Below are 27,586 nucleotides of genomic sequence, written 5' to 3'. Positions count from 1 at the left end.
GGCTTTCTTATTATAGTACGGCAGCTACTGTGCTTAATTAAAAATACATTTCATTCGTTCATTCGACATCTGATCATAACCTCTTATGCACAGAGTAACTGTCCCAGGTAATGTGAGACACACGGAGAGGACCATGTCACAACTCTTGCACCAGCAGAGGCAAACAACGTGGCAAACATAGACTATGGCTATAACTTGTAAGACATATACGAGATGGGAAGCGATTTCAGGGAAGGCGGAGATCATTTCCAATCATTCAACAGTACACAAATTATGGTTCTTAGACTCTTTGGCTCAAGACTTGGGAGCAGCTTAAAAAAAAAATCCTTTATTTGTGCCTCTACATGGAAGTGGACTTACTAAGCATCTCGCTTTGGACTTTAATTGCTTAAGTAAGGGAACTGTGAGAGCAAAGGGACTAATCATATTATCTGGTGCCTTTTATCTCAAGGTCATTGGTTCAAATCCAGCCCATGCTGCCAGAAACTGAAGGTTACTGTAGGGCAGCAGTTAGCTTATGAAAATAGAACTGTGTTCTTGCATGAGAGTCAAGTAGCTTCAAATGACAGATACTGTCATATTTGGTACTGAATCTTTCAGGCTGAATGCAGAACAGAACTAAAAAAATGTTTTAATAATTTCTCCCTCCTTCTGAATCGGCTGTACTTGGCTAGCCTGTTCCTTGTAGGATTGACCTCCAGGGAATAAAATGTAGAGCCAAACAGGTATAAAATATTAAAAGAATTGTGTCTAAGCAACATTTCATTATAAATGTTAAATAAGTGGTTCAAGTGTAACATGGACTTGACTTTTAAATTTAGCCATCCTGATGGGATGAACTACTGAAGAGAAAAAGTAACACACATACAAAATACACACACTGGTAACAGGAAAAGAATGTGCTGCTAATTAAATTTTGGCGATTCCATGCTTTGAATTTTAATGATTTTCATTTAACCCTTTAAATTGATAACGCTTAACGACCTCATTTATGTTAGGAATGTTAACTGTAAAAATTAACAAAAGGGCGGGGTGGCCAGGAACAGAAGAAATCCAGTAGGCTAAAAATGAGGAGAACTAGATTGTGGTCTACGATGGTCCTACAATGTTCGTACCAGGTTAGTTCTCTGGATGATCATGGACAAGCCATGTCACTTCTCCAAGCCCCAGTTACTCAATAAGAACGCAGGAAGCATTACTTTAAATATGGAGAAGCTCAGGGCGTGATCCTGGGGTCCCGGGATCGAGTTCCACATCGGGCTCCCCGCAGGGAGCCTGCGTCTCCCTCTGCCCGTGTCTCTGCATTCTCTCTGGGTCTCTCATGAATGAATAAATAAAATCTTTTAAAAATAATAATTCCTGCCCAATTCAAGAGGTTATAAATATAGATGAAGTGAATGTACAACAAAGGCCTTAATTACATATAAAATAGGGTACAAATGAAGATATTATTTAATAACGAAGATCACACTAAAAGATCACCAATACCTAGAATATTCAAAGTTATATCATGGTCAATACACATAATTTCCCAAAACGTGATATGAATTTAGGAAATCAAAAATCCTAATTATAATAGTTTGCATCTGGGGTTTGTATTACCTCTTAATATTTTAACAGAACATTAATGAGAGGCCGGCTATGTGCAGGCAGGGTGCTGAGACTGACCTGGTCCTCGAGAAACTTGGAAGGAGACAAGGGAGAAATGCAATAAGCACATGAACACACTGTGAAGAGTGAGATAATACAAAGGCAAACAAAGGAAGGAGCCTGTAACTCAAACTCAGGCTAGGTGTCAAAAGCAATGAAATCTACACTGAACCTTAAAGTTGTAGGATTTCTGTAAACGGAGGCACAGGTGCAGAGCAAAATACCCAGCAACAGGCTCTCTGCACTATCCCGCTAGGTGACGGCACCCATTCCCATGGTTTAATAAACCCATCTCTTTGTCGATGGTTCCTGGGTTCCCGTCCAGCCCTGAGCTGCTTAAGTAATCTCAGAATTAACCTGTCCAAAATGGAAGTCTTGATGTATCTCCTCAAACCTGCCTCCCCAAATCTTTTGGCTCAATCTCCAAAACAGATCTCAAGTTTTTCCATTTTTCTCCACCTCTGCTATCCCTCGGGCCCAGCACGCTGTGCCACCGAGATAGAAATCTGCACACTGACCTCCCCCTCCTGTTCGTGGCCTCTCCCATCCATTGCCCACACAGGAGCCAGAGGTATCTTATAAACATAAATCTGATCCTGTCACTCCTCCGCTTAAAACCAATTAATGGCTGGCTCCACATGGGCTCAGAGTGAACTGCAACCTCCTTCCCTGTGTCACGGCCAGCAGGACCCAGGCCCTGTGTGCCTCTCCAACATCACCTCACAGCACCCACCTCCACCACGCTCAGGCCATGAGCCTCGTGTCAGCTCCCACAATATGCCAATGTCTTTCTACTCACGAGCCCTGTGCTGACAAGGCATAAAATGATGAGGTCTGGGGTGGGCCGAAGCTATAGGTCGTATTTCAAAACAGGCGCATGCAAAAATATTTCCAGCTCACACGCTCAGCAGAACAACTCAGAAAGACCCACAGATACAGATATAAATATGAAGATGAATAGCTCAAACGTGCAAGGGACTAGAGAACAAATTTATGCCACCTCCTTTGTCATCAGTGGCAATTTCTGGCATCAATGATTTTACATTTTTATTGCTGACTACATAATTTTTCTTACTTTCCCAGTAATCTATGGGCTTCCTTTGTATAAAGCAGAGAAAGTACTCCCCGTCTTCAAGGCGGAATGTCTAGAGCAGAAATCTGAAGGCAAAAGGTAGGAGAGCTGGAGAGACCACTGGGACATCGAAGCTTCGCATGTCCGAAGCAGTCAGGAACAGTTCTTCGTGTACATGCTGCAGAGAGCCGACCCCCCAAGGTGGCCTCCATGCTGCCCCAAAGGGCAGTTTGTATCATCCATCTCCTATTCCTTCATCACCGAACGCTGCGAGGGCTGGGCACCGCTGCCCATGGTGAGGCCTTCGGGAAGCCGGCGGCCTGGGCTACATGGTACCCGAGTCCCGACGAGTGGCCGCGTCCGCACAGTGGCCAGGCCTCAGGTCACACACACACACACACACACACACACACACACACACACACGCCCTATTATAAGTATTTGCGCCTCCATGTGATGCACAGCCCTACTCTCAGTAGAGACAACTGTTTCGTCTAATCCAACAACTTCAGTTCCATGCCCCTTTCCACCGTTTACACAAGACAATAAATTAATTCTGGCCAACAAGGTTAGAAGGAAGTCTGCTGGGGAGGGGCAGGGGGCGGGAAAGGAGAGGTGCCTGGGAGATATCTTTACCAATTATTTTTATTATTTTTTAAAGGCTTTATTTATTTATTCATGAGAGACAGAGAGAGAGAGAGGCAGAGACACAGGTAGAGGGAGAAGCAGGCTCCACACAGGGAGCCTGATGCGGAACTTGATCCCGGGTCTCCGGGATCACGCCCTGGTGCCAAACCGCTGAGCCACCCAAGGATCCCTATCTATCTTTACCAATTAAAAAGTGACGCAAGAGACATCCATTCTCCTTCTACCGAATTTGCCAGATCTACATGTGATATCTGGCCCCACAGCAGCCATATCGTGGCCATGAAGTGAGTTAACCGATGGCTAAATTAATAGGTGGAGAACACAGTTAAAAAAGAAAAAGAACTTGATGAGCCAAAGAATTAACTTAAATTTAAGTCCCCCTACCTTAGACTTCTTATTTTGTGATATAACATTTTTCTTCTTGTTTAAGCTGTTTTGAGTTTTTTGTTGTTGTTGTTGTTACTTATAGCTGAAGACACTTTAACTGACACAAGGGAAAAAGTGTGTACCAGACTCCTTAAGTTGTCCAAAGGGTATCTCTTTTCCCTACCTTCCTAATTGACCAAACTCTGAAATTGTCTGGTGGGACAAAGTGTCCAGTCAGAATCAATGGACTTAGATTAATCTAGGCTGACTGTAACAATCCTGTCTCCCAGTTTTCCAGGAGCCCCAGAAACTGTCTCAGTTTATCAAACAAAACACAATAAAATCTGCCGGCAGAAGGTTAGTTTCTGGGGACATTTTGCTTTCCTGAAATAATGTCCAGCTGAGATCAGTGCTGACCCTTTCCCCATTTTTCCTTCCTCCAATGCAGATAACAGGACCCGTTTTGTAACCATTAGGGAAAAGCCAAGAAACTAGAGGTCAATCATGATACCACTCAACTACTGAATAAGCACCAGCAAACGTCTACCATCTACATCAAAAAATAAATTTAAGTCACTGTTGGATAATCAGTTACTTAAGCTAAGATCCATTTCTAAAACTTGTGACCAAATCAAAAACAAGGACTAAATAGCGATTAGATGTTAATTATCAGGTGACTCATTCTTTGTTCCAATTTGAGTACCTTTATCTCAATGTAAAGGACTTCAATCTTTATCATAACATTTAATGTTCCAAAAATTCCTGTTTACATCTAGGATACATGTTATTGTTTCTATTTTATAACAAGGAAACCAATATATGGAGGAATTTACTTTCCCAAGACACAACTGAAGCTAAAATTGAAGCTAAAGGCAAGTTATTTCCACTAATGCCACTCTCTAATCCTTCTTAATAATCTCCAAGAAATAACATTTTCTTCTACATTGGCTTTAGCTCTTTTAAAGACTAAATATTTTTATTTTATTTAAAGCAATTCTCAGGGACGCCTGGGCAGCTCAGCGGTTGAGCATCTGCCTTTGGCTCAGGTTGTGAACCCGGGGTCCTGGGATCGAGTCCCACATCAGGCTCCCTGCATGGAGCCTGCTTCTCCCTCTGCCTGTGTCTTTGCCTCTCTCTCTGTGTCTCTGTCTCTCTCTGTGTGTCTCTCATGAATAAATAAAATCTTAAAAAAAAAAAAAAACCAACTAGATGAAGGCTGGGGCGCCAGGGTCAGTTAAGCATCTCCCTTTCGCTCAGGTTGTGATCCTAGGGTCTTAGGATGGAGCCCTACATGGGGCTCCCTGCTCAGTGGGGAGCTTCTTCTCCTTTTTCCTCTGCTGCTCCCCTGCTTGTGCTGTCTGCCAAATAAATAAATAAAATCTTTAAAAAAAAGCAACTCTCAAACTAACTAACCTTTTTGAAAGGAAGTGTAACAAATTTTGCTATTCATCACAGAAATGTAATTCTTACCGAGATTTTTCACTTATACTTGATAACCAATTGCCAACTTATTTAATCTAATAAAAGTTTACTATAGAACAACCTGAATCAGGGTGGGGGAAAGTATTTTGAATTATATTGCCTCTGTGAGATCTACATAGATTTTTTTTAAAAAATTGAACATCAAATACTGATTACCTGGGTGTGAGATGGCAAATATGCTACTATTAATTTAACTCATCTTTAGAACTATGACAGCTTTGGCTGATGGTGATCAAGACATACAGCTGTGAAAATAAAGGTGTTTTATTAAACAATTTGGCATTTCACCCATAAAAGTGGCTTTTGGAAAAGGGCTCTCTATACTCTGAGCAAGAAAATAATAAAAGGTATTAACTGCATCTAAGAGAAAATATGAAGCTACAGATTATATTTTTATCTTTTTTTTTATTTATTTTATTTTTTTATTTTTATCTTTAAAATGAAATTGTCAGGGGCACCTAGGTGGCTCAGTCAGTTAGGTGGCTGACTCTTGGTTTCGGCTCAGGCCATCATCTCAGGGTCGTGAGATCGAGCCCCACACTGGGCCCCGGGCTCAGCAGGGAGTCTGCCTGAGATTCTCTCTCTCTCTGCCTCTCTCCCTGCTAGTGCACACACACACTCTCTCTAAAATAAATAAATACATCTTAAAAAAATGAAACTGTCAAAACACTTAGGCTATTATTGTATTTCTTGCCAGTAGAAATTAATCTTTATCACCGTGAACGAAACATCATGAAAGAACAATCTGTGATGACATAAACTTAAGAGAATGAATATACCCAATATCTTTAATCTAGACTTCTTTTGTGAAATAGTATTATCTCTTCAGTTTGGAATAATGTCCTAATTAAACCACCTGGGAAAAAGCCCATGTGCAAATATAGCCTATCTGATCCTCAGAGTCATTGCAATATTTTCCTGCTTGGGAGTTCCAAGTTGTGAACAAGCTGTGAAATTATAATGCTGTTCATAAACAAAACTTTGAGTATCCTATCAAGAAAATTTAGTGGTTAGCACATACAAGTGCAACTTACCTTCCTTTCTTTCTTTCTTTCTTTCTTTCTTTCTTTCTTTCTTTCTTTCTTTCTTTCTTTCTTTTTCTTTTTTTTTTTATTCATGAGACAGAAAGAGGCAGAGACATAGGCAGAGGGAGACACAGGCTCCATGCAGGAAGCCTGATGCGACACTCGATCCCGGGACTCCGGGATCACGCCCTGGCGGAAGGCAGGCGCCTGAGCCACCCAGGGATCTCCTTTCTGAAGTTCTTTTTTTTTTTTTAAGATTTTATTTATGAGAGACAGAGAGAGAAAGAGAGAGAGGCAGAGACACAGGCAGAGGGAGAAGCAGGCTCCATGCAGGGAGCATGACGTGGGACTCGAGGCGGTGCTAAACCGCTGAGCCACCGGAGCTGCCCCCTTTCTGAAGTTTTTTAATGACAAAATGATTTAAAAATTGTTTACATTTATTCCTTATTATATTTTAAAGGAGACAGGAATAAAACTATGTCTTGAATACCTATTACCTTGTGTCTTAGTCTTATTAGGACAGGTACTTTATATTTTATCTCATTTAATCTTCATTAAGACTTAATTTGTATATCATAATGCCTATGTTATGGATAGGAGAACAGATTCAGAAAGGCTGAGATTTTACAAACATTTGAAAATGTTTTTATCACAGTCAAACTCAAAATTATCTGGCATGTATCTGTTCTTTGCCTTTTTACTTAAAAGCTATGCAGGCATACTGAGCCTAACTGTTCAAAAAGGGCCGTGAGTGGAAAGGACAGTTTCAAGAATGAGTGTCTTAAACGTAGAAATAAGTTACTGAAAAAGACAGTAAGATTACTTAACACTGATTTACCTTGAACATAAGAAATGATGAAGAGATAGGCTCCCAATAATTTGATGTAAATATACAGCTGAGTCATTGTTCAATTTTAATGTTTCCTGTATGCTGTCACCTCTAATCACTGGTCTTGTTATATTACTAATTTAAATGATTTTTATTCAAAGAGATTTTCTTGTTAAAGGTCTCAATCACTTGACAATGACTCCAATTTCCACTGTTTTCTCTTGACTCCTGAAAAATAAAAATATAAAAAAGGTAATGAATATAACTATATTCATAATTATAATAATTATAATTCTAGATAATTCTTCATAATTCTAGAAGTTTTCAAAACTGAGAAAAACAAATGCTCAAACATACCTTTAAATAATGAAACACATTGGTGGGGGGTGGGGGGAGACAGAAAGAGAGTAGCGGGAGGGGCAGAGGGAGAAGGGGAGAGAGAATCCTAAGCAGGCTTCACACCTAGCACAGAGCCCGATGTGGAGTTTGATCTCACAACCCTGGGATCATGACCTGAGCCAAAATCAAGAGTTGGATGCTTAACTGAGCCACCTAGGTGCCCTAATAATGAAATATATTTTAAAAGATTAAACGTTTTAAAAAAGATTTTATTTATTTATTCACGAGAGACAGAGAGAGGCAGAGACACAGTCAGAGGGAGAAGCAGGCTCCCTGTGAGGAGCCCGATGCAGGACTTGAACCCCGGACCCTGTGGTCATGCCCTGAGCTGAAGGCAGATGCTCCACCGCTGAGCCACCCAGGCGCCCCCATTTTTAAAGATTAAAACTATCTTTATTCATGACAAAAAGGCACTGCAATTCAAAAGCTAAAATAATTCAGTAATAGGTTGCCACCTCTCCTAATCTTAGATTAAGCATATGTGAAACAAGTACACTAAATAATCCTAATAGTCTTTTCTGGTTGCTCTAATTTAATTAGTAACAATTTCTAAATATACTAAGAATAAAGCAGGAAAAACTGAATTTGGAACTATTCATCAGTAATCTTTCAAATCCTAACAGATGTGATAGAAACACCTCAAATCTTTGTAATAGTTTATTCTATAGAAGAGAAAGCCTACCTAGATAATCACACCTATTTAAACATGCAGTGTACTTAATCATTAAAGCAACAGAAATATATCTTAAAATTATTTTCCTAAAACATTACAAATCTGACTTTACTGGTATAAAATTGAGTTTTATTATGGGTGATGTGAAACGTAACCCCCCCCCAATTAAGATTTGGCAATTATAAAATAGTTGAAATAGGTAACAAAAAAACCCTCACTAGTTCGTATATAGATGAATATAATTCTGTTTTTCCTCCCATCCTATTGGTTCAGACAATCTGATTTTATTGATTTTAGTCTAAACTATTCCTGAATGAAAAAGATTTTATTTATTCATAACACAATTACCCCCGGCATGATTTGTACCATAAACAACCTGAGCGTTCTATTTTATCAATCTAAGAATTTTTCACTTTAATTAGCTCTCTAAAGGCACCGTATTGAGGAAATAAGGTTTATAGAATATCATTTATATTATGCATTTTAATACAGCTTACTTCTAAAATCTCTGCAACTTCTCACTTCTCTAATATTAAACTGCTTCACAACTACACAATGCTGAGAGAGTAAGATGTAAAGTCTAAAATAATTACCGGACAACATTTATAATGTGGCTTAACGGCATTTCTTGGGAAAACTCTCTTTTTTGAAATTACACAATTGTGATTCTATGGATACTTGTTCCAGGTTTCATATTCAAAAGAAGTCTGCAGTATAATTCTAACTCTGCTGTCTCACCATATTTCTTTTTTTTTTTTTAATTTTATTTATTCATGAGAGATAGGGGGGCGGGGCAGAGACAGAGGCAGAGGGAAAAGCAGGCTCCATGCAGGGAGCTCAACGAGGGACTCAGACTCGGGACTCATGGGACTCGATCCCAGGTCTCCAGGATCAAGCCCTGGGCTGAAGGCAGCGCTAAACTGCTGAGCCACCAGGGCTGCCCTCATCAATTTATTTAAAGCTATACCACCACCTAAACTATTATACTGTCCTTCTCACTGGTCTGTTTCTGCTTTTGTCCCCTCCAGTCCATTACACAGAAATCAGATAATTGCTTTCCCATCCCTCTTAGATTTAAATCCCAGATCCTCCATACACTCTTGCCTGATCTGTTCCTTGGGTTTTTGTTTGTTTCTTCAAACTCACATCTCACCAACTTCCCCTTATTCTCACCATTTCAGAAACATCATTCTCCCATTGCTCTTTTCTGCTTCCAGATCCTTGTACAGGCTGTTCCCTATGCCTAGAACTCACCCGTTTCTTTACCTGGCTAACTCTTCAGATCTGACTCCAGATCTCTGTGTAAATGTTGCTTTTTAGCATGGCTTCCCATAGTCTCCTCAGATGAGATCAGGTCACCATCCCATGCCTCTCTTGGACCTGGCACTTTTCTTTCCTCACACTTAGGACAATTTATGCTTACATATGATTTATACTGTCTTGTTCAGTGCCTGACTGTTTTAATTGTCTTGTTTAATGACTATGAACTTCTTGAAGGTTCATTCTGTTTTGCCTTCATCGGTATGTTCTCAGTGTCCAGTACAGAATCATGTATATATAGGTACTTAATAAATATTTAGGAAATCAATTAATAGCGGCAGGAACACTGTTCCCACAGTACTTCAGCTTTAGAGGGAATCTGATGATTCACTTAATTGGTCTAGGCTCCTTTCCATCATGTCTATCATGTCCTTGACAGAGGTGCATTCACACTTTGTTCCTTTGGTTCTCTGTGAGCAAAGGTCCCTGATCTCTGAGTTGTATCTCAAGCGTAGTCATTTCCCTATCCTTTGCATTCCGTTCATTCCTCTCTAAAGTGTTCAAGAGGCCTGACCAGGTGGGGTAAAGTAGGGTGATGACCCTCTTTGATTAGGGCACTGTGCCTCTATCCCTGCTTGATAAGATTCCCTTCATGTCTTAGCAGTTGTCATAAGCACTGATGCATATTGAGCTGGTCAGTCAGCTAAAACCTAACATTTTTCTTTTAGAGATTAAGGCTCTCCATTGTTGGGTTACAAATGAGGCAGTTAAAGCCATTTTACCTTTAGCCTTCCATTGACCAGTAAGCTGTTCTCTCTACAAGTTATTGCAGTTGCTTTTAGGTTATCAGAATTTCTTAAAGATGAGATTGTCACAGATCACACCTGTTACTTCCTGTGCCCTGTTATAAACATGTATGAGAGGAGGAGACTATATTGAGCACCTATTCTGTACCAGGCTCTCCTACTTCCTAACATATAATTTACATTGTATAACATACATAAAATATCCAGCAGGGCAGTCTAGGATAGTTAACACATGGACTCTGGAATAGATCTCCTTGATTAGAATTAGAGCCTTGCCACTTGCCAATAAATTCCTTAAACTGTGCTTGCCTCAGTGTCCTCATCTGTAAAATTAAAATAATAATAGCACTTACCTCATAAGGTGGCTGTGATGATTTGATAAATTAATGTTAATATATCCATAGTGTTTATAATGGTGCTGGTACATAATTAGAGGTGAATATGTAGTAGCTATTACCTCATTTAGTTCTTAAAATAATTATGAGTTACTAATATAATTTCAGTTTTACAAATGAAGAAACTCATTCAGAGAGGTTAGGTTACTTATTTCAGGCAGATCAGGATTTGAACTTGAGCCCAGGATAGCAGTCACAGATGCTTATGTGAAAGAAACCAGACATAATCCCCTTCCTATGAAGGGGACTGTGACTGTGGCGGGTGCTTAGGATCTCCTCGGCTGCTCTGCAGGATGCCTTAGTTTTCCTTCTGATGAGACTAGACCAAATAGTAAAATGGATGGATTCAATGGATCCAATGGATATATTTCATAAACAGACTCAATAGGACTTAGCATTGGATTAGATGTGGGGATAAGGGAGAATGAGGGTCAAAGACGACCTCTACATTTCTGGCATGAGCAATTACTGAAATGAGGACAAGTGGATTTTGAAAGGAGTGAGGGGAAGAGATCAAGGGTTCAATTTTACGCATTTGAGATTACCCAAAGGGAATGTCATGAAGCTTAAAGGACACATTTAGTACTGAAGATATAAAACTATTACGTCAACAGCATAGAGTATTTGAAGCTATGGCTCTGTGTGGGATGGCCTTCTATGAATGAGAAGAGACGAGGGCCCCAGAACACCAACATTCATTCCAAAACTAGATTAAGAAAAGCATTAACACCATGTGAATTTACTTGGCATTCACTGATAAAATCGGTTCACAGTCCAGGACCTATCATGTGTAACATTAATGTTGCTCGGATATACACTACTACTCACAAGTGATACTTTTTCACAGGTTAAAGAAAAAAATCATCTACCAAAAGATGATTGTGGTGATCTAAAGTATGTCCACAAATGCTCTGACAGTACCTTCAACAGGTGGAGCCCGCTGCCCTGTCTCAAGTTCCCACTGGTCTTAGTAAAATGATGGAGACAACAGTTTGACTTCCGAGGCTAGATCATAAAAAGCATTTCCAATTCCACCTTGCTCTTTTTTGAAACACCCACTTCGAGGGAAGCTAGCTGCCGTGTCATAAGGACACGAGCCCCGCAGAGAGGGCCACAGGGCGAGAAGCCGAGGCTTCCTGCCCACAGCATGAGAGTGAGCCGCCTCGTACGTGGATCCCACAGCCCCAGGGAAGCTTTCAGGTGACCACAGTTTCACCCGCACCATTCATGAGACCCCAAACTAGACCATCCAGCTAAGCCCCTAGTCGATTCCAGACCCTCAGAAAATGCAGGAGACCATAAATACTTGTTTTAAGCTGCTAGGTTTGGGGGTAACTTGTTGGGCAGCAACAGAAGACATTCATTACTATATAATACAGTCATTATGAGAAATTTGCTAAAATAATAAAAAGCCAAATCACGGTAAGCTATTGCACAGACACCAAAAAACAAAAGTCTGGAAAGCATAGTCAAATCAAAGCATGACAAGAGAAGTGTAAGACAGGCATAATGCCCAATGAACTAACTGCTAAATATTTCTTTCAAAGGAGTAACCAACAGTATGCTCTTTATTTTAAAATTATCTCAACCAGGAAGGTTCATTTTTGTAGGGAGAAAACAGTTCCTAGTTCTACTCTATATACTATTAAACACATGTCCTTTTAAACCACGAGTTCCGTAAAGATGACATCAGTTTTATGTTCCAGGTAAAGGCATTTCTCATATAACACCTGGCAAAAAGAGTGAATTCTTTTTTTCTTTTTAAGATTTTATTTATTTATTCATGAGAGAGACACAGAGAGAGAGGCAGAGACCCAGGCAGAGGGAGAAGCAGGCTCCATGCAGGGAACCTGACGTGGGACTCGATCCTGGGTCTCCAGGATCGCGCCCTGGGCGGAAGGCAGCGCTAAACCGCTGAGCCACCCGAGCTGCCCAAGAGTGAATTCTGATGTCAGTTCACTGGTTTCAAGTATCAGCTCCGGTATTTATTTGTGATGTAATTTGGGAGAAGTTATTCAAGCTGTCTAAGTCTCCGTCTCCTTAGCCACAAAATGGGAGTGATATCACTAACCCAAATGAGTTCGCATTGTGCATCTTGGTATTAACCATTTAATGAGTAACAGCTGTCTTGTTCTTGTCATGATTAGTTATTAATAATATAAATACTGATGACTTTCCCTTTATGTCTCATATTAACGGTTTCTGTAATCATGACACAGCAAAACAGTAACCATATTTTGCAACCATTCTTTTTTTTTAAGATTTATTTATTTATTTATTTATTTATTTATTTATTCATTCAGAGAGAGCAAAAGAGGGGTAGAGACCCAGGTAGAGGGAGAAGCAGGCTCCATGCAGGGAGACTGACGTGGGGCTCAATCCTGGGTCTCCAGGATCACACCCCGGGCTGCAGGCAGTGCTAAACCGTTGCACCACTGGGGCTGCCCTGCAACCATTCTTGAAATGGAGTATTTTATAATTCTAACATCTGAAGATGACATATTTTTTAAATTCCTAGAATAACTCATTGGAATTTTTATACTAGGATATCTTGCAAAGTTAAGGATATAAGGAAATGTAGACATTTGAAATGCTACATGATTGAAATTTCAAAAATGCTGGTGTTTAAGAGTCATTTTTAAATATTTAGTACAAACAGGGGATCCCTGGGTGGCTCAGCAGTTTAGCACCTGCCTTTGGCCCAGGGCTGGATCCTGGAGTCCTGGGATGAGTCCTGTGTCAGGCTCCCAGGAGGGAGCCTGCCTCTCTCTCTCTCTTTCTCTCTATGTCTATCATGAATAAATAAATAAAACCTTAAAAAAAAATAAAACATCAAATATTTAGTACAAACAGCTATCTAAGTAAATTTATCTTCTGTTGCTATATACATAGATCGGTGCTGCTTCTTCTTTGGGAAAATAAAACTAAGGCAAATCATTCAATAAAATATACATAATTTGGGGATCCCTGGGTGGCTCAGCGGTTTAGCGCCTGCCTTTGGCCTAGGGCATGTGATCCTGGAGTCCTGGGATGGAGTCCCACCCACATCGGGCTCCCAGCATGGGGCCTGCTTCTCCCTCCTCCTGTGTCTCTGCCTCTCTCTATCATAAATAAACAAATCTTTAAAAAATAAAATATACATAATTTCAAATAAAAAATTAGGAAGCTTCACAAACAGAAATAAGGCTGAACCAATAGTTCAATCAGAAAGAAAGAAAGAAAGAAAGAAAGAAAGAAAGAAAGAAAGAAAGAACAGGAAAAGGCTGAAGTCAGCTGAAAAAACAGAGTAAAGTCATTCTTTCCTCTTCCCGTCAAGCCCCCCACCCTTGATTCGTACTTTCTAGGCTGAGGTTCGGGAATGCTGAAGCGGCTGGCGGGCTGCCGGCTCCGGGCCTGGCCCCCCCTCCCCCCGCGGCAGGCGCCGGCCCCGACGGCCTTCCGAGCAGGCCGGGCTCCCTGCAGACTTTCTGGCTCCACGGCCATTGTTCGCCAGGCTGCTCCGCTCCTCCTCGCTCCTCCTCCCGGCGCGGATCAGCACGAGAAGCCGGTCTGTCCCCCCAGGCGGCTCCCTCCCCGCCTCCCACCGCGCGGCCGCCGCGCTCACAGCGCTCACACCCCGGGGCTCGGCCTCCTGCGGACACGGCGGGCGTCCCGAGCGCAGGCTCCCCGGCGCGGTCCAGGCGGAGGCCCCGTGTACCGGCCTCTGTGTTTCTGCCCAGGCGGCCCGTCTCCACTCGGGGCCTTCGCTTCCTGTGACCGGCGGCCGGTGCCCGCGGGGCCGAGACACGGGCGGAGACGGGAGACACGGGAGGCCGCGGGGGGCGTCCTCGGGGCGTCCTCCGGGGCATCTACGGGCTGTTTCCAAATCTGGCCCCCACGTTCAGCCTGGCACCGCCGCCCCTAACCCAGGCGCTCCGCCGGCTTCCCGAGCCCTTCATTCAGCTGAACCGAACCGACCGGCGCGGGCGGCCCTGCGGCCCAGGGCGTGACCCGGGTCCCGGGATTGAGTCCCGCGTCGGGCTCCCGCGTCGGGCTCCTGCTGCTCCCTCCGCCCGGGCCCCGCCTCTTCTCTCTCTCCCTCTCTCTCTCTGTGTGTGTCTCATGAATAAATAAAATCTTGAAAAAAATAAAAATAAACCAAACAGCTCGCAGATACTGAGGCGAGGCCGAGGCGGCGCTCGGCTGGGCCTGGCGGCTCCGGCTCCGGGGTGGGTCTCCGCCAGCGGGGCCCGCGGGCCGGTCTGGTGAGCGCCGCCGCCGCCAGCCGCAGGACAGCAGCCCAGGAGCTCGGCCTCCACGCGGCCGGCACCCCGCGGCTTCCCCAGACAGCGCAGCCCCGGGCACCCCAGGGCACCCCAGGGCACCCCGCGGCACCCGGCCCGCCTGAGCCCACGCGGACCGCGCTGGGCCTGCTCCGGCCGCACAGCCTGCGACCGCCCGCCACGGAGGCGGGAGGCCCGCGGCAGGTCCCTCCCCGGTCACCGGGTAAGGACGTCACGAAGGAAGCAGGCGGGGATTCTTTACTCCAGCTTCTCAACGCCGCGAGGAAAAGCGAAGCTCGGCTGCGTGAAGGCCTCGCCGGAGGCCCCACAGCCGAGACACGCAGGCCGCGGCCCAGCCCTGCTCCACCCGCCCCTGCAGGGGCAGCACCTGGAGGGTAATGGAGCCCCAGCGGGTACCCCTGCTGCCCTCAGGGGAGCCCGCTCCGCAGGGGTGACGTCTCCGCAGGGATGACCTCTCCGCAGGGATGACCTCTCCACAGGGTGACCTCTCCACAGGGGCGACCTCTCCACAGGGGTGACCTCTCCACAGGGGAGCCCTCTCCGCAGGGGTGACATCTCCGCAGGGGTGACCTCTCCACAGGGTGACATCTCCACAGGGATGACCTCTCCACAGGGTGACATCTCCACAGGGGCGACCTCTCCACAGGGGCGACCTCTCCACAGGGGAGCCCTCTCCGCAGGGGTGACATCTCCGCAGGGGTGACCTTTCTGCAGGGGTTGACCTCTCCGCAGGTAGCCCCTCTGTAGGGGAGCCCTCTCCATGCTCTACCTCGGAGCTGCCCCCCCAACCTGTCACAGGCTCTGCCCAGGGGCAGAGAGGAGGTGGGGGAGGGGAGGGGAGCTGCCCTCAGCGACCGGAGCCCCGCAGGCCTCAGGCCCGGCAGGTTCTAGAGGGTCCAGCTTCCAGGCTCCGGGCGGCAGCTGCCCCCACAGAGGGCCACGCGTTGTCGCAGCACCAGACCCTAACCCCGTCTCTGAGGCCTGGTAGCTGCCTCGGCTCCGACCATTTCGGCCCAACCCCAGGGCCCCTTGGCTCCCCAATCCTCCACACCTGTGAAGTCAGTCACTGTGCTCTCCCCGTTCTTCCCACCGGAGCAGCCCCCAGGGCTCCTGCCCGGGCCCTGGTGGGTCCCAGTACTGTCAGGAACAGGCCTCAGGGGAAGCCCCCGGACATGCCACACACAGATTTTTATGTACATTCACTGCACCAAAGAGGAGCCCACAACACAGCTAACATTTCCGAAGTGCTTATCAACTGCACTCTAATATAGATTTAATGTAGCTTCAAAGCGTTCTAAGATATTCTGAGGAACGAATTCTTCTAGACTCCACGTATTTCACTACTTCTACCACAAGTAGCCACAACCCATCCAAGTAACTGGCCGGGCTTCCCATTCTAACCTATGAGACCCAAAGTCAAAATGCTTGAAAGAACACCAAAATTTGGTCATCAGAACAGATTTCTCATTGCCTTAAACAGCACTACACGTAATCAAAGACTTTCTAGGTTAACTCAATAAATTCCTGTGACCAAAAAGCTAATTCAAATGCTAAATCAATCTTTAGTGGAATATGTCCAACTTCTGGCACTAAGTTAAAAAAAAAAAATCAAAGCAGAACTTTGAAAATAACAAACAAAAAAACCCACCCATATTTCACCCAGGAAACCAAATAAAAATATATCTGTATCTATGCCCCCGGTATGAAAGAACAGCCTTTCAAAAACAGTCATGAGCTTTTGTGTGTCCCTCCTAAGAAGATCTGGAAATATGCAGGTGACTTTTGGTTGGTGACAAAGGACCAAAATGGAAAATGCAATGCAGCGTGCAGGGACGATCCCTCAACACAAAGAACTGTCTCAACCAAATGTCAACAGTGCTCTCTCCTTGTTGAGAAATACTGATTGATTCTTGGCTAAATGACCTGTCGTTTTTCGGGTTCTAGATGTTCAGAAAGCAATAGCATTAGGCCTCTAGGAAGAAATATTATCTTGATCAAACTAATGTCTTATTTTACTTTTTTTTCTTCTCACCTGACCACTTTAAAAAAGAATCCTATTTTTGCTGTATTAGCCACAGTGCTTGCACAAGGCAAAAACATTGGAAAAAAGTCAACCATTTCTCTTCACTTTTTCTTTCTTTACAAAAAAAAATTTTTTTTTTAAAAATTCAGAGCACACACCAGGTTTCCTGGAAGCTGTGGGAGTAGAGGCTCTGTCCCCGATGGAGCCAGTGCACGTGCTCCATGCTCCGCCACAGTGAGGAGCTCGGGGAAGGCCAGGCGACTACCCTCTCAGGACTGTGGCTGGGCCTGCAGAGCCGCGGCCCCTCTTTCGGACTGAATACGTGTAAACAGCAGCCCCAGAGGCTTCTGGCAGTTGCCTGGGCACCTGAAGGGGAACCAGAGCTAGGAGAGTAAAAGACTCGAAGAAGCCAGGTCCTAGAGCCACCTGGGAGCAGCAACCTTGCCTGAAGCCTGAAGAATGGAGGCATTTTTCAGTTTACAATCAATAAATTCCCTATATTTTTTAGGTTTATTTTAGGTCAGAGGGAGTCCGTTTTTCCGTTACAACCAAAAACATTCTAGTTGATAGGAAGGCTTAAGGGAAAGGCCCACTTGAGTATTCTGGGCGAGATTAGCATAAAATTAGTAATTCTGAATAAACTAAACAACAACAACATGGAAACACAGACGGGGTAGGGGGGGTCACTTTAAAGATAGCTCAAGTAGGTACAAATTTCCTTAACGCTGTGCCCCGCAGCTCCCACCCAGGCCGGCTGGCCCAGGTCCCTCCAGCTCAGCTAAGGACCGTCACTCTCCAGGTCTTGGCGGCCGTTCCTGACACTCCCTCCTTCCCTCACCCTCACCTGGCCTCAGCCAGTCCGTGGGTTCCAGCTGCGGGATGCCCGGGCCCACCGCTCCTGACCCTTCGCCGCTTGTTCTGCCTGGGCCCCGAGCAGCCTCCGGAGCGGTCCCCCCACTGCCCCCCGTCCGCCTCCACACAGCAGCCCGGGAGTAACTGGGGGCACATCAGGTCACAGCGCCCCGCTCGCTCACCGTCTGCCCTCGGGACTCCAGCTCTCCCACGGCAGCTGCCCTGGCCTCCGCGTGCCTGACGCGTGCCAGGCCTGGCCCTGCTGCAGGACCTCTGCCTAGAACATTCCTCCTCCAGACAGCTTGCTACCTTACCTCTTCCAGGGGCCTACCCAAACATCCCTCTTTTATTTAGTGTTCTTGCTCATTCTATTTAAAACTGCAATCCCATCTTCCCCCCCGGCACCCCGAGCCTCCTTCCCTGATACACATCTATTTTTTCTCTTTAGCACTTGTCATCCCATAATTTCATAGATGATTTACTATTTATTTTGTTTACTGCTTGCGACCTGCTGCAGAATGTATGCTCCGTAAGGGCAGGGGCGTCGCCCTATGTTCTCACTCTGTATTTCTAGCCCCAAGAAGACAGTCTGGCACACAGTTGGTACTAAATAAATATTTGCTGAGGGAAGGACTCGAATATAGCAGAAGGAATTAAAACATCATGCCAATTTCTTTCACTTCTATATACAAAGGAGACCTTCCCAGGCGGGCTGTACTGGGGACAGACTATTCCATTTCCTTATCTCAACACAACTGAAAAGATACAGAAACCACACCACTTCCTCCGCTCACTTCGAGCCCTGACTTGTGTCAAGATTCTGAGAGGAAAATTTTCCACTGTTTTCACTGCATATACTCGAGTCTGAGGTATAAATTAAAAGGTCTTAAGAAAATCTTGTTTAAGTAAACATAACTTCGCAAGATCTGAAATATTGCTGAAGGCAAACAATGGCTCGGGTTATACTCTGACGGTACCACATAGTTAGAGCAAGTTAAAGAACTGTGGAAATAATCACAGACAAAAAAAGAAAATACAGCCCTTTCTTTGGTACAAACCATGTGGTCTAACAAAGGGGACTTCAAAGGACCATCTAAAGTCAACTGCACTATGTTTCAGTGAGTAGACGCAAGGAAAGGCTCAGAGGTAATATTTATATGTAAATTGTAGGTCGCCAACAGCTCTGCATAGGATGGGGGGGCGGGGGGGAGTGTAATAATCTGATCATCAGTAATTCTTCCCCGGATTTAACCACGGACTATAGGAAACTAAACTTCGCAAACCCGTAGGCCCATGAGAGAGCACCCTGGACATTACCAGTTCCGGCTGATGAAATGGGAAGCACCTGGAAACCCGGGAAGCGCTTCAGCCGGGGGAGGAAACATCTACTTTTTATGGTGTTACTCCATCAGAGCGCTGGTCTAGAGCACTTTGCTGAACAAGGCCAGTGGCATGGGATGGACTTTCTGTTGCTTCTAATATCTTTCAGCTGCGATACCTAGTTTGAATACTTATCAACTTCTAATTTTACTTTAAAGAAAGGCCAAAAAATTAAATTAAATTTAAAAACAAAAATAAAAGGGAACCCTGGGTGGCTCAGTCAGTTAGGTGACTGACTCTTGATTTCAGCTCCGGTCTTGATCTCAGGGTTGTAAGTTCAAGCCCTTTTAATTTTTTTAATTTTTTATTTATTTATTTTTTAAAAGATTTTATTTATTTATGCATGAGACACACACACACACACAGAGAGAGAGAGAGAGAGAGAGAGAGGCAGAGACACAGGAGAGGGAGAAGCAGGCTCCCTGCAGGGAGCCCGATGTGGGACCTTGATCCTGGGTCTCCAGGATCAGGCCCTGGGCTGAAGGTGGCGCCAAACCGCTGAGCCACCCGGGCTGCCCTCAAGCCCTTTTTAAATAAGGAAAGGACTGTGCATAGCAGAGTCTTCAGGTCAGGGGACCTAAGAGTTAGTTCAAATTCTGCCTTAACTGACTAGCTGATCCTGGCCAGTTCACTTTCCTCTCCGGGCCTCAGTTTCTTCATCTGTAAAATAAACCTTCCACCTCTCAGTCCTGTGAGTCTGTGAACTCTGCTCATTGAACGCAGTGCTTCAAAGATTTCACCTAAGGATCACTTAGGTGTTACTGTACACCCGAAAGTAATGTAACACTACATGTTAACTATTCTGGAATTAAAATAAAATGAAGTGGGTTTACTACCACTGCTTAAAAAAAAAAAAAAAAGAATTACTTAGGTGCTGGGTAAAGCAGGGCAAACACCGTAAATTCCCACTTTCTTTCTCTGAAGTAACCACTATTCTGGATGTGGTATTTAACATTCATGTCTTATCCCAAACAATATACAGCATGGCTTTGCCTGTTTTTGAATTTTTTCGAGCTGTATGAAAACTGTATTGTTCTAGATGCATATTTTTATATTTGCTTATTCTTCACTCAACATTGTGAATGATTTCCATGAAAGATATATGTAGTTCTTTTTCATTAATTTTCATTGTTTTATAGAGCATCCCCTCCCATAAGTATCTTATAGCTAGATTTATCCCTTCTCCTGCTGTACATTGCCCCATATTTTGGTATAAGCAATGCTTACAATAAGCATAGGCACAATAAGCAAAGCAATACACAAACCTGAAGAGTTGCTTCTGTTGTTGCTGTTGTTGCCTGAGTAAATCAATCTGCAAGGCATATATCAGAAGTAGGATTCTGGGTCTAATGGTAGTTTTGGTAGATATCTTGGTAATTTGACTAGGACTGTACCATTTTGCACTTCCAAATACACAACACTGATATTAGGACAATTTTTAAATATCCCTGAAGGACACAGAATACACTTTAACACATGTAAAGACATACTGCAGGGGATCCCTGCGTGGCTCTGTGGTTTGGTGCCTGGCTTCAGCCCAGAGCCTGATCCTGAAGATCTGGGATCGAGTCCCACATCGGGCTCCCTGCATGGAGCCTGCTTCTCCCTCTGCTTGTGTCTCTGCCTCTCTCTTTCTCATTCTGTGTCTCTCATGAATAAATGAATAAAATCTTAAAAAAAAAAAAGACATACTGCATTATGTATAGAAGGGCTCAATACCCTGTTTTCTTCCTATGTTCATTATAAATTTACTGATATTTTTTTTATCACATTCAAGTTCTCTTCTAAGTTTGGTAAGAATTTTCATCATAAATGGGATTGATTTTATTGTTTTATTTCCCCATCTATTGATATGAGCATAGTGTTTTCCTCCTTCCATGTGTTAATGGATAAGCTAATTAGTAATAATCCATATTAAGAGCTTTCTTAAAGAGTAAACCATCTGTGGTAGTTTTTAAAGATGTCCACAAATTTTTTCGTATTCCTTTTTTCAAGAGGTGGAAGCTAATTACTTTGTGCGCTAGAGTGAGTAACTCCACTTTAACAAACAGTAGAAAGTGAAAGTGACAAAGTGTTCTGAGAGTAGGCCTCCCAGAACAATGCAACTTTCTCTTTGCTCTTTCTTCAGTCATTCGCTCTGGGCTGAGGAACTCAGGCCTCCTGCCAATAGCCATGAGACTGCACTCACCCCAGTCAAGCTTTCAGATGAATGTAGCCCCTGCTGACATCCTAACTACAACCCCATTAGGTACCCTGGGCCTAAATCACCTAGGAAACTGTTCTTCAATTCCTGTGTTAACTTAACTTTTTGTTGTTTCAAGTCCCTAAACTTTGGGATAAATTATTATGCAGCAATAATTAACATACTATCCTTGAATTCCTGGGATACATTCAATTTTGTCATTATTGAATAATAAATTGTCTGGGCTTTGTCCTTGGTTCCTAGAAGGGAACCCTTAAGGTAAATCCTTGGAATTTCCTGGATAATAGGAGTGTCTTTGTTATGCATGAGCCTCATAGATCATAGTTGAATGTATGACTCAGGTGGAGGCTGGTCACCAAAAAGGCCAACCATGTGATCAGAGGGTTGGGGAGGGAACCGAACTCATTCTTCAGGGCTGAAGAATGAGTTCAATCATGTGGACAATTATTCAACTATGCCTACACAATCAAACACCAATAAAAACATTATACACCATAGCTAAGTTTCCTGGTTGGTAAATATATAAATGTGCCAGAAAGACAACAGATCCTGATCCCTGGGGGAGAGGAGGCTCTGCACCTGGAACCCTCCTAGACCGCATTCTATGTCTCTTCATCTGGCTGGTCCCAATCTGTATCCCTTAAAATAAAATGATCATTGTACGTATACCACTTTCTTGAATCCTGTGAGTCATTTTAGTAAATTGTCAAAATCTGAGGGGATCATGGAATCCTCCTGGATTTGCAGCCGGTTAGTGAGAAGTCCAAACAGCCTGGAGACCCCCAAACTTGTTACTGGCATTTCAAGCAAAGTTAGTCTTGGGAACTATGCCCTTATACCCGTGGAGTCTAACACTAACTTTGAGTTGGTATCATCAGAATTGTACTGCAGTACTGTAGATACAGTTATGCTTAAATACACTCCTGGATTTGTTTTGCTAATGCCTTGTTAAGTTTTACATCTATGTTCCTAAGTTAAGACTGGCTTATTATCATTTTATCCATGTCTGGTTTTGGTATCAAAGTTTTACTAGCCACATAGAGTAAGCTGATGAACTTTCCTATTTTGTGTTCTCTGGTACAATATGTATACCACTAGAACAGTTTGACAGGACTCAGTTTTAAAATCATCTGGGCTACAGGGTACATGGCTGGCTTAGACAGTGAAACATGTGAGTCTTGATCTTGAGGTTGTGAGTCTGATCCCCCTGTTGAGTGCAGAGATTACTTAAAAATAAAGTCTTTTGGGGTGCCAGGGTGGCTCAGTCAATTAGGCATCTGTTTTGGCTCAGGTCGTGATCCCAGAATCCTGGGATGGAGCCCTGCTTCCAGCTCCCTGCTCAGGAGTGAGCCATCTTTTCCCCCTCCCCCTCCTCCTACTTGTGCTTGCTTTCACTCACTCTGTCTTCCCCTCTCAAATAAAAACTTAAATAGATAAATAAAATAAAATCTTTTTTTTTTAAAAGATTTAATTTATCTATTAATGAGAGACACAGACAGGCAGAGACACAGGCAGAGAGAGAAGCAGTTTCCGCACAGGGAGCCCAACACAGGACTCAATCCTGGAACTCCGGGATCACGCCCTGAGCCAGAGATAGACCCTCAACCACTGAGCCACCCAGGCATCTCAAAATAAAATCTTCTAAAAAAAATAATAAAATCATCTGGGCTAAAGGCTTATCTGTGAGTACATGGGAGGGAGCTGATCTTTCAGCATAAATTAAATTTCTTTAATAATTATAAAAATATCCAGGTTTTCAGGGTGCCTGAGTGGCTCTGTCAGTTAATTGTTTGCCTTCAGCTCAGGTCATGATCTCAGAGTCCTGGGATTGAGCCCCAAGTTGGGCTCCCTGCTCAGTGGAGTCTGCTTCTCTCTCTGCCTCTGCCTCTCCCCCAGTTTGTGCTCTCTCTCTTACTCTTTAATAAATAAATAAAAGCTTAAAAAAATCCAGGCTTTTTATTTTGTCAGAGTCCATTTATTAAGTTACTTTTTAAAAAAGAAAACTGTCAAAAAAAAAAAAAGCTGTCATTTTATTTAAATTGTAAAATTTATTGACATAGAGTTACTCAAGGTATTCTCTTATTTTTCAGAAAAAAAAAATCTCTCCTACATTTGAAGTCACACTCCTCCCTTTACATCCCCAATACTATTTGTGTTTTCTGGGTTTTTCTTGATTGTTCAAATGTTTTATCGGCTTTTTCAAGAAGCAGCTTTTGGTTTTTGTAATCCTCTCCTATGTATCTTATAAAAATATTTTTTCCATTAATTTCCAACCCCAGTTCTATCATGTATTAGCTAGAAGCTTTTGTAAGTTTCTCTATGCATCAGTCCTCTCATCTATAATATAGGAATAGTAACAGTACTCACCACACAAGGTTGTAAAGATTAAATAAAATAATCCCTGTAAAGCGTATGGATCAATGCAAGAGCTAGACGGCAAGTGTTGGCTTTTTTAAAGATTTATTCATTTGAGAGAGAGTGCATGCACAAGGGAGAAGGGCAGTGGGAGAGGGAGAAACTCCAAGCAGATTCCCCACTGGGCACAGAGCCCAACACGGGGCTCGATCCCATGACCCTGAGATCACGACCTGAGCTGAGCAGAAACCAAGAGGTGGACACTCAATGAATTGTACCATCCAGGTGCCCCACAAGTGCTGGCTTTTACCTCATCATCTACTTATTTGTCTTGAACTTATTGTTCTTTTCCTAATTTGTTAGATGCTTAGCTTATTAATATTTTAAATTTTTAATGAGCATTTAAGGCTTCAATGTGTCAGACAAATATTAATACCCAAATTTTCTTTATTGTTTAGTTCTAGGTGTTTTCTGATTATACTGTCATTTTATTTTTGACCTGTGGGATTTATAGAAGTATGTTTTTAAATTTCTAACCATGGGTTTGTATATACTTTGTTATTCATTTTTAACTTCAGTGCATTTGTTGGCAGAAAACTTGGTTGATATCATTATTTGAAATGTAAAAGATTTATTTATATTTTTATATGTATTAGAATTTGCTGTAAATGGTCTAGTAAATGGCCACGTTTAATAAAATGCAAATGTCTAGAACAAATGAACTTGTCATGCTCTCTGCTTAAAAATCTATGAATAAAAAAAGAATAAAAAAATCTATGAATATTCTCATTTTAATAAGGTGCAATTAGCAAGACATAAGGAGAATTGTTAGAATCTGGCCTCCGTCAGGTTTTCTAACACCATCCTCCCACTCCTCCATTCCCTTACAATGCTCCAACTATACTGAAATCACTGTAGCTCTCTCTCTTTACAGGCATTCCCTTCAGACTTTCATTTCTTTGCGCAGCCTCGGGGCTTTACCAGGTTAACTCTATTTTATTCTTCAAGACGTGATCTATGAGTAATGTTGGCAGGCAATCCCTGATCCCTACTCATCAGGCTGAGGTGTCCCATCTCTGTACTTCTGGTACACCTGGAACATGTACCATAGCTGCTCCACAGCTCTTGGCTAACATTAATTTAAAAACTATTTATTAAACCTTAGTATGTGCTCTACACTGATTACACAATGGTAAATGAAGCCGACATGACTGCTCCCATGGAAAGACATACATAGTTGATGTTTGGATTTATCTTGCTGCATTGGTAATCTCCATTTCCTGGCACATCACTAAGCAAATAAATGTACAATAAATGAATAAAAGAAAAAAAGATGTATTAATATCTTAAGGGAAACATAACTGAGGAGTTAAACCACATATACATATAGAAACCACATAATGCATTCCAATATTCTTTATAAGTATGCCAGCATCTGAAAATGCATCTCCAAACCTTACAGTTCAAGCTAGTAACTAACAATCCAACAATCTGTATGTAAGTACTAGCTCATGAACTTAACTCCTATAATCACCTCTGATGATTTCTAGGTATCAAAGAAAATAAATTTAGATCCAAGTCATGAAACAAGAATCTTAATACACTCAAAAGCCCTCTTCCTAAAATATTTCTGGCTTATTTCATATTTTGAATTACCTTAGTTCTAAGTTTAATAGCTTTTAAAAAAATCTTTATTTTTAAAATACTATTTATTTATTTGACAGAGAGAACACATGCACAAGAAGCAGGGGAGAAGGAGAAACAGACTCCACACTGAGCAGGAAGCCTGACATGGGGCTAAATCCCAGGACCCTGGGACCATGATCTGAGCCAAAGGCAGATGCTTAACTAACTAAAAACAAGCTTTTTCTTACTGTACTTTTTAAATAGTATGACATAAGAAATTTAATATATTCTACATACTTTACAAATATATTAACTCATTTAATCCTTTTACCAACTTTATGAGGCAAGTATTCTCATCATGAATAATTTTATAAAAATAAATCTGAAAATAAAGCACTGTATGATTTTTATTTTTAGAAAGATATTAACTACCAACATTAACTCAAGAGGAAGCAGAATACCTAAATACACCAAGAAAGTGACTGTACATGGAGGTCCGTGAACTGGACATGGGATAGAGGAGAGGGCTGTAGAGGGCAGCAGACAGGGGGCACTGAAGAGGAGCACAGGCTTTGGTGTAAACTGTTTAAGAGTTTATATAAGAAGAGCTCATCAGGGCAGCCCTGGTGGCTCAACGGTTCAGTGCCACCTTCGGCCCAGAGTGTGATCCTGGGGCCCCAGGATCGAGTCCCATGTCGGGCTCCCTGCATGGAGCCTGCTTCTCCCTCTGCCTGGGTCTCTGCCTCTCTCTCTCTCTCTCTCTCTCTCTCTCTCATGAATAAATAAATTAAAAAAAAAAAAAAAAGAGTTCATCAGACCTCCTGATTGGCCCTTACAAACAAAGAGCAGATGGGAGGGAGCAAGAGAACGGAAGAAAGGAAGAAAAGGGAGGAAACAGATGAGCTCAACAGTTAAACTAGAATTTCTGAGATACCTGGATTGGAAACCACCTTACAAATAGGCAAATGTTTTGTTTATAAGACACTAGAGCAGGAAGGAAGCACTTCAGATGTAGGATAAGGACAGAAATTGAAAAGTCACTACAGAATATGAAAAGATGCTCTGGACACCCTGTGGCATCGTCTCCCCACAGCATCCAATAGCTGCAGTAACACAAACGGCTACCTGAACCTGAAAGTATCCAGCATGGAGAATGATCAAATAAGTAAGCCAGGAGTGTTTCTACCAACTTGAATTAAGAATAATGGTATCTTAGGGGTGCTTGGGTGGCTCAGGCAGTTAAGTATCCGACTCCTAATCTCAGATCAGGTCTTGGTCTCAGGGTCATGAGTTCAAGCCCTGCACTGAGCTCTGCACTGGGCATAGAGCCTACTTAAGAAAATAAATAAGAATAATGGCATCTTTGTTATGAGGAGGCAGTCCTCTTCATTGAAGACAATGTGAATAAAACTTTCTGTCTCTCTTGGGGGGGAGTGGGTAGCATAATAACCCAAGAGGCTGGAGGCAAGGGCCACAGGATGCCTAACGGAGAAGTTCTAGATTTCTCTACAGAAGGAGTAGGTGTGGGGCGCCTGGGTGGCTCAGTTGGTTAAGCGTCTGACTCTTGGTTCTGGCTCAGGTCATGATCTCAGGATAGTGAGATCGAGCCCTGTAATCAGGTCCCCGCTCAGAGAGGAGTCTGCTGGAGAGTCTCTCTCTCCCTCTGCCTCCCCCCACTCCAAGCTCTCTCTCACTGCATGCTCTCTCTCTAAAATAAATCTTTTTAAAAAATGGAGGAGAGTAGGTATAAGACTAAGTTTTCAATGGTGTCCTGGATATACCAATAGAGAGGGCAGAACTCATCTTTCTTTCGAGCCTGAAGCTATAACTGCTTTTCTACAATGCAGGGTTTTAAAAGGTTGCTAGATCTAACAGATCTGCTACTCTGCTCAATAATCTTGCAGCTGCCAGTGCCCGAGGCCCTGCGGAGACTCCTCTCTGAGCTCCAAGAAATCAGTAACAATTTGTTGGCTCCAACTTATCAGTCCAAGGGACAGAAACAACTCTGACTTCCATGCTGACTGGTTTGCCACTGAACAAGAGATGCCTACAGCCAGAACTCAAGGAGGGTTCAGGGAACCCAAGACCCCCAGAAGTGGGTGCAAACAAAATGCAATTCGCTTCAAGGGAACTCAGCAAGCAGGGGAAAAGCTAAGCTCATAAGAACAGGTGGCAAAAAAAAAAAAAAAAAAAAAGAACAGGTGGCTTCTACTTGGGCACACAAGAAGGGTCAACAGTGCACACATAGGACACCCAGAG

The 27,586-nt window shown here is 43.1% G+C and overlaps 1 protein-coding gene across 2 annotated transcripts in view; it reads right to left on the bottom strand.

Moving 5' to 3' along the window:
* BMPR1A (bone morphogenetic protein receptor type 1A) overlaps positions 1-27,586 on the bottom strand; it is a 140,725-nt gene that overhangs the window by 30,777 nt on the left and 82,362 nt on the right. For both annotated transcript variants that reach the window (XM_077895268.1, XM_077895269.1), the window contains one exon: positions 7,082-7,300. In XM_077895268.1, the coding sequence (XP_077751394.1) occupies positions 7,082-7,148 (67 nt within the window). In that variant the 5' untranslated portion in view covers positions 7,149-7,300. The remainder of the gene's footprint in view (positions 1-7,081; positions 7,301-27,586) is intronic.

The sequence above is a fragment of the Canis aureus genome, chromosome 4, assembly GCF_053574225.1.
Source record: "Canis aureus isolate CA01 chromosome 4, VMU_Caureus_v.1.0, whole genome shotgun sequence".
Classification (NCBI taxonomy): Eukaryota; Metazoa; Chordata; class Mammalia; order Carnivora; family Canidae; genus Canis; species Canis aureus.
This window is presented reverse-complemented; position numbering and strand designations above follow the sequence as displayed.